The following is a 12,308-nucleotide window of genomic DNA, read 5'->3' on the forward strand; positions in this document are numbered from 1 at the left end:
CTTTGGTTCCTCTTCACCGGATAACCTGACTCAGTCGGCCTTACTGCCATTCTTTTCTGTTTCCTTGAGGACTCTTCTCCCTGTTTTCTAGATCGGGGGTCAGCAAACCTTTTCTACAAAAAGCCAAAATAGTAGATATTCTTGGATTTACAGGTCACAGCCAATCACTCAGCCTTGCCAGTGTAGTGAGAAAGAAACAGTTGACAACACTAAATGAAAAAGTCTGGTTGTGTTCCAATAAACTTTTATTTTTTAGATACTTAAATTTCATTATAATTTTCACCTGTCACAGAATATTATTTTGGATTTTTTTCAACTGTTAAAAAAAAGTAAAAACTCTTCTAGTTCATGGGCCTTACAAAAAAAGGCAGTGGGGCATATCTGGCTGTGGGCAGTAGTTTGCTGACCCCGGTTCTAGATGAATAAACAGATGGCTTACGGAGCAGAGCTGCAGCCTCCCATATCAAGATAGAGACAGGCAGCATCTGAAATGTGAGTCCCTGATTCCAAGGTGGCAGGTGTGGTCAGGGAGCTGAGAATTCATTACTTTTCTCGTTCCTGGTCCAGTTACATACAGAAATGGCCAGTTACAGGACCAGGAGATCAGGCACCAGGGAGAGACGAGGGTGGCTGGCAGTGCTGGACCAGAGTTCTGGGAACGGGTCCACTCCCATCTCAGGGTAGGAGTTAGGGCAGATGCAGGTGAAGGATTTCCTCTGCCCGCTTCAGGTACTCGGCTGCCTTCTTCTTCACACCCTCTCGGCGGGCAGGTGATGGGTCACCTGGGAAGACAGAATGGCTCAGCAGGTACCTGGTTTCAGAATCCCTGGTCTAGCTCCTTACTATCCACAGAGTATCACCATGTGTCTTTCCCTGTTACTTGGGAGTCAGATATATGCTCCCCATTTTACAAATAAGAAAACTGAGGCCACAAGAGATAAAGCAGCAGCCCAAGGTTACACAATTGGTCAGTGAGGAGCAATTCTGATCCTTGTTTTTCACTTTCCTTTCCCTTCACTGTACCATCCAGGATCCCAGGCCTGACCCTCCAGCCTCCAGTCTTGCTCACCAGGAACTCCCTGGAGCAGGATGTGCACGCCATCCCGGTAGCCCTGCAAAGCGGCAGGGTAGGCGCCTGCCTTCTCGTCCCGTAGGGCCTGGGTGATGAGTTCTGTGGCTTGGCTCAGATAGGCAGGGGCAGGCTCTCCTTCCTCGTCGTCTTCCTCTGCTTGTCCGCCTGGCTCCCAGGGTTCCTGGTCTGGCCTTCCAGATTCTGCCTCCAACACTGCCAGCTCCCCTATGTGGGTAGGACTGGGTCCTGCACCTTCTGTAATCAGATATGGAGGACTCAGGTCAGACGGGCCCTCTTTTTCCCTGGGCCTGCTGCCCAACCCCAGACCTCTCTGGGCCACCAACCTGTCCTGGGTTTCTCAGTGCCTGAGCGATCCAGAAGCCACTTGTGCATAGCACACTAGGCATGATCTATTTGGTTGGTGGAGTTTGTGTGCTTTTGTAAAAACATTTTTTTTTTTTCAGTCGCTCAGTCGTGTCCGACTCTCCGCGACCCCATGAATCACAGCACGCCAGGCCTCCCTGTCCATCACCCTAATTCTTTGTTTACAGTGAGATATAGTTGATTTACGATATTATGTAAGTTTCAGGTGTACAACGTAGCCTAATTCTTTCTTTGTGTGCGTGCATGCTCAGTTGCGTCTGACATGGACTGTAGCCTGCCAGGCTCCTCTGTCCATGGGATTTTCCAGGCAAGAATACTGAAGTGGATTGCCATTTCCTACTCCAGGGGATCTTCCCAACCCAGGGATGGAATCCAGGTGTCCTGTGTCTCCTGCATAGCAAGTGAGTCATTATTAACATTTTACCGCTGAGTCATCATTAACATTAATTTGCAAGCTCCGGGTCACTGGTTCCACTTCCCTCCTAACTACAACAAATCCAAGAATTTCCTCCACAAAGTTTAATGGAAGGATGTTTCCAGTGGTCAAGTATGGATGTGAGAGTTGGACTGTGAAGAAAGCTGAGCGCTGAAGAATTGATGCTTTTGAACTGTGGTGTTGGAGAAGACTCTTGAGAGTCCCCTGGACCGCATGGAGGTCCAACCAGTCCATCCTAAAGGACATCAGTCCTGGGTGTTCATTGGAAGGACAGATGCTAAAGCTGAAACTCCAATACTTTGGCCACCTCATGCGAAGAGTTGACTCATTGGAGAAGACCCTGATGCTGGGAGGGATTGGGGGCAGGTGGAAAAGGGGAGGACAGAGGATGAGATGGCTGGATGGCATCACCAACTCGATGGACATGAGTTTGAGTAAACTCCGGGAGTTGGTGATGGACAGGGAGGCCTGGCGTGCTGTGGTTCATGGGATCGCAAAGAGTTGGGCATGACTGAGCGACTGAATTGAACTGAGGCCAAGCATGCCAGGTCAAGGGTAGAAATGCTCTAAGCTTTGGAATCTTTAGAATAATGGATCCAGAGAACCTCCAGGCTTTTTCAAGTCTTTCAATTTCAGCTGAGGCCCCAAATGGGAAGAAGTGAGTGGAAGGTATTCACACATTCCAGAGAGAAGGGCTCATATATCCTCTAGGACTGGCAAGGAGATGGTCAAAGATTCCCTCTGTAGATTCCACGAAAGAAGGCTAGAGATCTGGTGAACCTTGGATGAAAAAGCCTTTAAAGGGAAGGTGCAGGACTAGGAACCACCACTGCACACCCCTGGCATGGAGAGCGAAGGGTGGGCCTCTCTTAGAGCCCCACCAGAGGGACCCCATGTGGAGACCAGGGGCCCAATAGGAAGGTAAGGTGACATTTCACTTTCCAGTTGGACCACAGCCCTTCCTGTGTTGCTCATGAAGCAGAAGACAGAAGAGATCTTGGGACACCCTAGTACTTGAGTTCAAGAGCCTGGTGTATGCGGTGAAAAGAGAGAGATGAGCGCCAGCCCCTCACCTGGAGAATTCTGATGGTAAAAGGTTGGCTGGACGAACTCACAAAGTGGGGCAAGGACAGGAGGCAGCATGCCCTTCCAGCTTGGTGCGGGCGAGGGTTTAGGAGTTTTTCCATTGGTCGAGGGAACATCTTATGGGAGCTGCCTTTGAGAGTCTTGCCAGGCTCCTGCCCAAGCACCTAGGCACCCTAGGAGGCTTGGCTGGGGCCAGGCAGAGTGCCTGGATCCTGCCTCTCTGTAGCTGGGTTCATCAGCCATGGTGACATCACCCCTGCCTTTTTCCTCCAAAGGACATTCCTCACACCCTGGTTACCATGGCCAGGGCCCCAGCCACCAATCAGGCCCGAGTTGCGGGGAAGGGGGTGGGGTGGGGGTGGTGCAGGGTAAGGCTGAAAACTGGATGCAAGACTGAGGTCCTGATTTGGATCGGACCTCAGAGTGAGAGAACTCAAGTGTCTGAAACAATTAGAAAGCTAAGGGCCTCCCCAAGAGGTCACCAAAGGGTAAAGAAGGGAAGCCAACAAAACAGGCTGAAAAAGACAGCTGAGGAAGCCAAATGAAACTGTGTCACGATGACCCGAAGTGCAATCGACACTTCAACACCCCAGCTGCAGGAATGGCATAAACTCAGAGAATTTTAAAATGGAAAGATCCTGAGTCTCAGAGACGGGGATTGTCAAGCTCCTGATCTGACAAGGAGCTCAGGACCAGGGCCTCCATGGGGGGGCCTTCCAGGTCTGGTGCCCTCACACGCCAGAGGCTGCCCCAGGGGCTTCCTCTGCTGTTCTTGGAGCCCAGACCTCACTGCCCTTCACCAACAGGATCTATAGCCTTCAGGATCTACAGCCAGACCCTGAGCCAGCCAGGAAACCTCCACCTCGGGCTTTGAGTGAAAGAAGTCAGACCCTCCCAGGGCAGTGTGACACCCTGCTGGATCCAAAGTGTTCTCAGGGAGAGGATCCATGGTGGGAAGCGGCTCACATACTCTAAAGTTGCTCACTGTGCTGGGGTACCCAGCTGGCCAGGGCAGCAACAGCACCTGGGAAGGGGCAGTTCAGCTCAGTTCAGTTCAGTCGCTCAGTCATGTCTAACTCTCTGCGACCCCATGGACTGCAGCACGCCAGGCTTCCCTGTCTATCACCAATTCCCGGAGCTTGCTCAAACTCATGTCCATCGCGTCGGTGATGCCATCCAACCATCTCATCCTCTGTCGTCCCCTTCTCCTGCCTTCAATCTTTCCCAGCATCAGGGTCTTTTCAAATATGTCGGTTTTTCGCATCAGGTGGCCAAAATTTTGGAGTTTCAGCTTCAGCATCAGTCCTTCCAATGAATATTAAGGACTGATTTCCTTGAGGATTGACTGGTTTGATCTCCTTGCAGTCCAAGGGACTCTCAAGAGTCTTCTCCAACACCTTCCTTGGGAAGGGGCACTGCTTCTAATTCTCATCAAAGCCACCTTTCGTCTACAGGGGGCGCCTTTCTCTGATTTACACAGGCAAGGTGCAGCTGTTGGCTATGCCTCCCTAGGGTAAGGACCCCCTCACCCTACCCCCACCCAACTCGTCCCAACTTGTTACCTTCCTTGGAGAAGGGGTCGAACAGGGCAAGCTCAGCCTCGGTGAGGGGGCCTCGGGCAGGGGAACTGGATGCCTCCTCGGTGCTCCCACAGTTAAAGAGGAGATCCAAGGCCTCCTGAGCAGGGCTGGATGGTGGCGGGTCCGCTGAGGAATAGATCAGTGGGGACATTCATGCCTGCTTTTCTTATTTCCCGGCTTTCAAAATGTCGTTACCTGCTCACTGAAGCCTTGCGGCAACCACAGGCATAGACAATTCCATTCTTAAAGTTTGTGCCCATTTAACAGATTAACAAACTGTAGCCCTGAGAAGGAAAATGACCTGGGCAGATTTCCTCAGCAGGATGGTGGTAGAGGAGTCGGGAAAGGCTTTTTACTGAGGAGGGAGTGGTTCCCACTCCCCATACACACAGGCTCTGGACCCTCCAGTCCTGGCTCGCTCTCCCGCCCCACGTACCTGGCACCTCCAACTCCTCAAGGCCCCTTCTCTCTGCAGGAAGCGGCTGGGGCAACCAAGTCTCATGAGGCTGGGCCCGGGGCTCATCGAGGGGTGGTGTGGGAATCAGAGGCGGGGGCAGGATATGCAGGTCTCTGGACACCTCGGAGGGCCGTGTCACCTCCCCACCCTGCACGAGAGAAAGACCAGCCGGGGGGAGTCACGGGGACAGCCTGTGGGCAGGTAAGCTTCCCAGGTGCTGAGGACCGGGGAAGAGCAGGTGCACATACCCGGAAGAACTCCTTGAGCTGGGGGCTGTTGTTGAGCGCGGGGATGTGCACAGTGAAGCGAAGCAAGTCCTCGGCCCCCTTTCGCCGCTCCTCAATCACCGAGGCTTCAAACCGGCCTGCGCCCGCCAGGACAAGGGACAAGGAGACAGCAGTGACCCCCAGGGACTTCTGGCCTCCAGGCCACTTTTCCTGGTCCTGCCTGAGAGGATCTGAGCAGCCCACTGGTCCCCACCCCATTCTCCCAGAAACCTTCCTCGGCTCTGCCTGGGGTGAGGGTCTCGCCAGGAGGGACCGATCTCCCTATTCATCCATTTACCGGATGATTATTGGGCACCTGCTATGTGGTTGGTTCAGGAGGCAAATGAGCGCGAAGTGAGATCTCTGCCCTCATGGTTATTACATCCTAGACAGGGGGAAGCAGGCAACCAACAAGAAACAAATAATTTCAGATGCTTTCGATGTATTAGGGAGGAAAGCAAAACTCAGAGTGGGGAAGTGACTTGCCCAAGGGCACACAGAAAGCAGCCCCGTGTTCACAGCTTCTCTGTTCGGTTCCAGGCATCATGGAGAGTTATTTAACTCTGGGCTAGTTATCGTGCTGCCAGGGAGAGTTATCCCACTGCCTGGCATAATTTGCTAGCGAGGACCTTTCACCTTGCTACACAAGAACATCTCCTGTGAGTCCAGAGACACAAGTAACAGATCAGCCCTGTCTGGGAGAAATATAATACAAGCCTCAAATGTAATTTACAATTTTCTAGGAGCTGCATTTAAAAAAAAAATAAAAAGAAACAGATTAAAGTTTAATTATATATTTAACCTAGTATATCCAAAATAGTCTCATTTGAACATATAATCAATATATCAACTATTGAGATAGTTTACATTGTTTTTTCAGTGTATTTGACCCATAAGACACATTTCAGTCCAGACTAGCCACATTTCCGGTGCTCCTCAGCCATAGGTGGTTCATGGCTGCTCTTTCTGGACAAGTGTGGGTCTAGAAGAAACACCAGTTTGTGGCTTGGAGTTCTGGCTCAAGCCCCTTCATCCTCAGCCTCAGTTTCCTCATCTTGAAAATGGGGCTAATGAGGACAGGAATTAATATTAAAGGGCCCAACACACAACAAGGGCAGAGCCATTTCCCCATGTGTAAAATGAGACCGTCTCTAACAATCCCTGAGTCAGGAAGATCCCCTGGAGGAGGGCACAGCAACCCACTCCAGTACTCTTGCCTGGAGAATCCCATGGACAGAGGAGCCTGGCGGGCTGCAGTCTATGACGTCGCAGAGTCGGATACAACTGAAGTGACTTAGCACACACGCACAAAGGGCCCTTCCAGTGGTCTGAAACACATCTTGGCCAGGAGTTTCAGACCCCCTCCATCCAGCCCTCAGCAGCAAGTGTCCCCTTTGCCCAGTGCTCCCTCCATCTTTGGCCTGAAAGCCTGAATGAAGACTCACCAAACACCTGTGCGCGGGGGAAGGCTGGGAACTCCTCGAGGCGGCGGAAGAGGTTGCGGTGGGTGTAGGCCAGGTCGCCATGCAGCTTTCGAAAGTCACTGTACCGCTTCCAGACCACCACCTAAGCGGGACATGTGACGTGACTGGGCTGAGCAATGGTGGGAAGCGGCCTTCCTACCCCCAGCCTGCCTGTAGGCTGTGTGTGCGTTAGGGCATAGCACCCCCTCCTCCCAGAGCCAGGGAGAAAGGGCGGCTGGTCTCCTGTACAGTTACCAGTGTCCCTTCACTGTTTTTGGATCTGGAATCGGGAGATGGTCCCCTTCCTCCTATGAGGCTCACCTCTTTGACATCCTCTGGGTCCCTCTTTGAGATGAACTGAGAAAGAAAGGCAAAAACCAGTGAGACTGACATCCATCCCCTGTAAAAGATGGCCCAGCTACCTCCCAGCCCCGCTTCAGAAGAGCAGAGCCCTTCAGCCAGTGGTATCAAGGGGTCCTGGTTTAAGGCCTTGAGTATAACTTAGAGCAGTTTTCGTACCATGTACCTTAGCTTCCTCATCTGTCAAACTGTTACCGACCTGGGTCCTTGGACTGTTTAATCAACAGAAACTGATGAGGCTGGCCGAGAAACTCAGGCAAGGCTTTAATGGGACCCAGATGCAGCACAAGGAATGGAAAACAAGTGACAGGTTCCCTTATTCACTCTCTCCGAGGAGGGCTGGCTGGTTCCTTAAATGCGGTGAGGTTGGGGGCGGATCAGCGGTTTGGGCTCGAGGGGTGGCTTGAGTGATCAGCTCATCCCCTTGGTGGTGCGGTGTGCAGGGACCATGCACAGCACCCTGCTTTTGTGCCAGGCACCTCTGAAGTGGCAGTAGGTTTGTGGCCTTATTGTATCTCATGGTTCACAATTGCCTAGATTTAGCATGCAGGCAGTTATTTTGAGTCCCTTATAGTTTCTTTTTCTTTTTATAAAATATCTATCTATCTATTTGGGCTTCCCTGGTGGCACAGATAAGAAAGAATCTGCCCACAATGCAGGAGACCCAGGTTTGGTCCCTGGCTTGGGAGGATCCCCTGGAGAAGGGAATGGCTATCCACTCCAGTATTCTTGCCTGGAGAATTCTATGGACAGAGGAGCCTGGTGGGCTACAGTCCACGAGGACGCAGAGAGTTGGACACAACTGAGCGCTAACACACACCTTTCTGTTTGCGCGTGTATTTACTTGGCTGCACCAGGTCTTAGGTGCAGCACACGGAATCCTTTAGTCGTGGCATGCGGACCCTTAGTTGCTGCATGTGGGACCTAAATCCCTGACCAGGGATTGAACCTGGGCCTCCTGCACTAGAAGTGTGGAGTCTTAGTAACTAGGCCACCAGGGAAGTCCCGCCCTTATAGTTTCTTTGTATTCTGTTTGTCTGGGTGCAAGTGTAAGTACGCCAGTACAGGGTCCCAGGTCCCAGCCAGTCTCAAAATGGGAGGAGCCCTAAAGGCCCATCTAGAGGACTCCATCCTCAACCCAGCTTTTATCTCACTTCCTTCAAAAGGTAAGTCCCTGCATCTCTTTCTGAAACCAAAGACCTCCAAGTTCTCTGAAGAATGAGGTTCTGTCCCAGGAGCCACCCCTCCGTTCAAGGAGGAAGCTGCTGTGGGTAAACACTTCTGGACACGAAGAAACCTCACTGGGTTTGTGAAGAGGAGACCGGTGTCTGGCATGGAAAAAAGACGCCATTTTCATTAGGGCATGCTCATAAGAATTAAAAAATTACACCCTACAGCTTGAAGTAGCTCTGACAGTTTCCAAACATCTCCAGTTCATTACTCTACATCCCAGGAAGGCAGGTACGATTCACATGCCCATTTAGGAGATGAGGAAATGGAGGCTTAGAGAGGGGTCCTGATGTGTGGGGGGACTGCCAGCATTGAAACTGTGGCCTTTGCTTTTCACAACAGGCTTGCCTAAAATATTTTGGGTAAAGGAAACTATATTGAAAAACCACTGAGGAGTATATACCTGACAAAGGACTCCTTTCCGGGATATACAAAGAACTCCCACACATGACTGTGTGCTCCGTCACTCAGGCGTGTCTGACTCTTAGCAACCGCATGGACTGTAACCCACAGGCTTCTCTGTCCATGGGATTTCCCAGGCAAGAATACTGTAGTGGGTTGCCATTTCCTTCCCCAAAGGATGTTCCCAACCCAGCGATTGAACCCATATCTCCTACATTGGCAGGATTCCTTACTACTAAGCCACCAGGGAAGCCTAAAGAACTCCTCTAGGTACATATACACACAGAAGATTATTCAGCTATAAAAAAGAATGAAATAATGCCATTTGCAGTAACATGGGTAAACCTAGAGATTATCATACCAAGTGAAGTAAGTCAGAGAAATACAAATATTATATGACATCCCTCATACGTGGAATCTAATTTTTTTTAAAAGATGCAAATGAACTTATTTACAAAACAGAAATAGACTTATAGATATGGAAAACAAACTTATGGTTACCCAAGGGGAAATAGGGGAATAAATTAGGAGCTTAGGGTGAACATACACACACTACTATATATAAGATAGATAACCAACAAGGACATACTGTATAGCACACAGAACTCTACTCAATATTCTGTGATAAACTATAAGAGAAAAGAACCTAACAAAGAATGAATATATGTATCTGTATGGCTGAATCACTTTGCTGTATATCCGAAACTAACACATTGTAAATCAACTATACTTCAATAAAATCAATATAAAAAACAAACAAGAAGGCGAAATCTTGCAGCTCATGTAATAATTACTGGAAACAAAGTATAGAAAATAGCAAATTAAGAAAAAGAACTTTCTATAAATCAATATCAAAAAGACAACCCAACTTTACAAAATGGACAAAATACTTGAACAGGCAACTCCCACAAAAGAAGATGTCTGAATGGCCAAAAAGATCATGAAAATATGCTCATTAGTCATAAGAGAAATGCAAATTTTAATATTCCAGTGAAATACTACACACCCACCAAGAATGGCTAAAACTGCTGATGATACCAAGTGTTGGTGAGAATGAGAGTATAAAATGGTACCAACCACTTTGGAAAACTGGCAGTTACTAAGAAGAGTTACACATATGCCCAGCAAATGACCCAGCAATGCCCAGGGACTCTTTTTTTCAACTCTTACTTATTTATTATTGAATTATAGTTGATTTTGAACTTATTTTTGAACTGTGGTATTGGAGAAGATTCTTGAGAGTCCCCTGGACTGCAAGGAGATTCAACCAGTCAATCCTAAAGGAAATCAGTCTTGAATATTCACTGGAAGGACTCATGCTGAAACTGAAACTCCAATACTTTGGCCACCTGATGTGAAGAACCGATTCACTGGGAAAGACCCTGATGCTGGGAAAGATTGAAGGCGCGAGGAGAAGGGGACAACAGAGGATAAGATGGTTGGATGGCATCACCAACTTGATGACGTGAGTTTGAGTAGGTTCCAGGAGTTGGTAATGGACAGGGAAGCCTGGCGTGCTGCAGTCCATGGGGTCGCAAAGAGGCTGACTGAACTGAGATAGCTGATTTACAATATTCAGGTATGTACACATACATAAATAATCTTTCAGATTCTTTTCCATTATAGTTTATTAGTTTATTACAACATGGGATCCTGGTGGCTCAGATGGTAAAGAATCTGCCTGCAATGCAGGAGACCTGGGCTTGATCCCTGGCTGGGGAAGATTCCTGGAGAACAAAATGGCAACCCATTTCAGTTTTCTTGCCTGGAGAATTACATGGACAGGGGAGCTTGGCGGGCTATAGTCCATGGGGTAATGAAGGGTCAGACACGACTGAGTGACTTCTTATTACAAGATATCAACTAAAGGGACTTTCCTGGTAGTCCAGTGGTTAAGACGCCAGGCTTCTATTGCAAGGGGCATGGGTTTGATCCCCAGTCAGGGAACTAAGACCCCACATGCCTGGGGGTGAGGCAAAAATAAAAGAAAGACATTGCCTATAGTTCCCTGTGCTATACAGTAGGGCCTTGTTGCTCATCCTTTTTTTTTTAAAAAAGATTTATTTATTTTTGGTTGCGCTGGGTCTTCATTGCTGGGTGCGGACTTTCTAGTTTTGGGGAGTGGGGGTTACTCCCTAGTTGCGGTGCGCAGGCTTCTTATTGTGGTGGCTTCTTTCATTGCAGAGCAGGTCTCTGTCGTTGTGGAGCAGTAGCAGCTGCTTTGCGGCATGTGGCATGTTCCCCGACCAGGGATCAAACTCGCCCCCTGCTTTGGCAGGCAGATTCTTAACCACTAGACCATCAGGGAAGCCCTAATCTATTTTATATATAGCGGTTTGTATCTGCTAATTCCAAACTCCTAATTTATTCCCCACCCCTCTTTCCCTTATGGTAACCATAAGTTTGTTGTCTGTGAGTCTGATTATTTTTAAATAAGTTGATTTGTATAATTTTTTTAGATTCCAGATATAAGTGATACCACATGACATTTGTTTTGGGATTATCTTTTTATTTTCATTTTGTAAATTTTTAAAATATTTGTATTTTTTAGATACAGGAATGACACAAAAGATTTGAGGAAAGACCATTTTAAACATCTAGGATTCTGCATTTAAATCATTTCGGAAGTCTTTACATTTCTGCTTTACTTTAATAGTTATTAATGCACTAGTTTAATAGTTGCCTACTTCAAAATTATAAAAATACAAAAACATTTACAGTGAAAAATCTTCCCCAATTAGTTCTTGTATGTCATTCTACAGATGTTATACTGTTTCTATTTTTAATTCCTTTCATGATATCCTCTGTCTCTATACACTTATAACGTTATTACTACATATACCAACTTTTGTCTTTATCTACTGACTTCCTGTTGTGTCTGTGAAGAGACTTATTCCTTTATTTCTTTCGAAGTGTATGAATTTTTAGTCATACACAGGCATAATTTCTTGAAAAAATTTAAAGTAATTCAACTCCTTAAAAGGGTTTTCATAATATCAAACAAACCAATAGACAAAACTTACTCCAAGAGACTGGAGACCTAATCAATATTTGGGCTGAGCCAGAGTTTTCAGGTTAACTTAAAGAAATTCACAGCCTGACGCCAAGCTGCCACACATTGGGCGTGGACACCCACACCTCGCTGTCTGGGAATTGCCGGCACGCCCTTTTAAAAGAGCAGCGCCCTCCTGTGGCCCCGCCCCTTGATGTCTAAAGAAGTAAGCTAAGGCCGGTTAACCACCCCCCCCTTAAAGGGGAAATCCATTCTGTCGTCTAAAACGGGAGCTTACAGCACCTTCTTGCCTTAAAGTAAAACACGGCCCCGCTCTTGTTAAAAGGGTAAAGTTCCCGCTGGGCCCCACCTTACCTGCGCCGTCACTTTGTATTCAGTGTAGCCCTTGGGGTGGGTCCGGGGGTCGGAGACTGTGTAGTGTCGCAGGAAGTCGTCTTTCGCTTGCCGGGACATGGCAAGCAAATTGGAGCGGAGCTGACCGCCGGCCTCCGCCTCCTCCACGCCGCCCCCGCCCCTTCAGTTCAGTCTTCCCCAGTCGCCGCCTCGCCCGGGCCTGCGC

At 48.5% G+C, this 12,308-nt stretch overlaps 1 protein-coding gene across 1 annotated transcript; it reads right to left on the minus strand.

Annotated features, from left to right (window-relative positions):
- Positions 1 to 270: 270 nt before the first annotated feature.
- Positions 271 to 12,308, minus strand: SNX15 (sorting nexin 15). The gene is made up of 8 exons (XM_055415586.2): positions 12,104 to 12,308; positions 7,066 to 7,101; positions 6,727 to 6,847; positions 5,264 to 5,379; positions 4,995 to 5,163; positions 4,541 to 4,684; positions 1,070 to 1,327; positions 271 to 782 (listed from the first exon to the last, which is right to left on the minus strand). Exons 1-8 carry the CDS (start codon positions 12,200 to 12,202, stop codon positions 688 to 690), a joined length of 1,038 nt encoding a protein of 345 aa, XP_055271561.2. The 5' UTR covers positions 12,203 to 12,308; the 3' UTR covers positions 271 to 687.

Source organism: Moschus berezovskii, chromosome 25 (assembly GCF_049115385.1).
Source record: "Moschus berezovskii isolate FMDL1 chromosome 25, NW_MosBer_1.0, whole genome shotgun sequence".
In the NCBI taxonomy this organism is placed as follows: domain Eukaryota; kingdom Metazoa; phylum Chordata; class Mammalia; order Artiodactyla; family Moschidae; genus Moschus; species Moschus berezovskii.

Bases quoted from the DNA above. Each gene is read 5' to 3' on its own strand.
- SNX15 (XM_055415586.2), bottom strand. From the start codon at position 12,202: ATGTCCCGGCAAGCGAAAGACGACTTCCTGCGACACTACACAGTCTCC. The intron at 5,380-6,726 runs GTGAGTCTTCAT...TGGCGGGCGCAG, and splicing joins CCCCCGCGCACAGGTGTTTG to GCCGGTTTGAAGCCTCGGTG. The intron at 1,328-4,540 runs GTAACAAGTTGG...ATCTGATTACAG, and splicing joins CGACCCCTTCTCCAAGGAAG to AAGGTGCAGGACCCAGTCCT.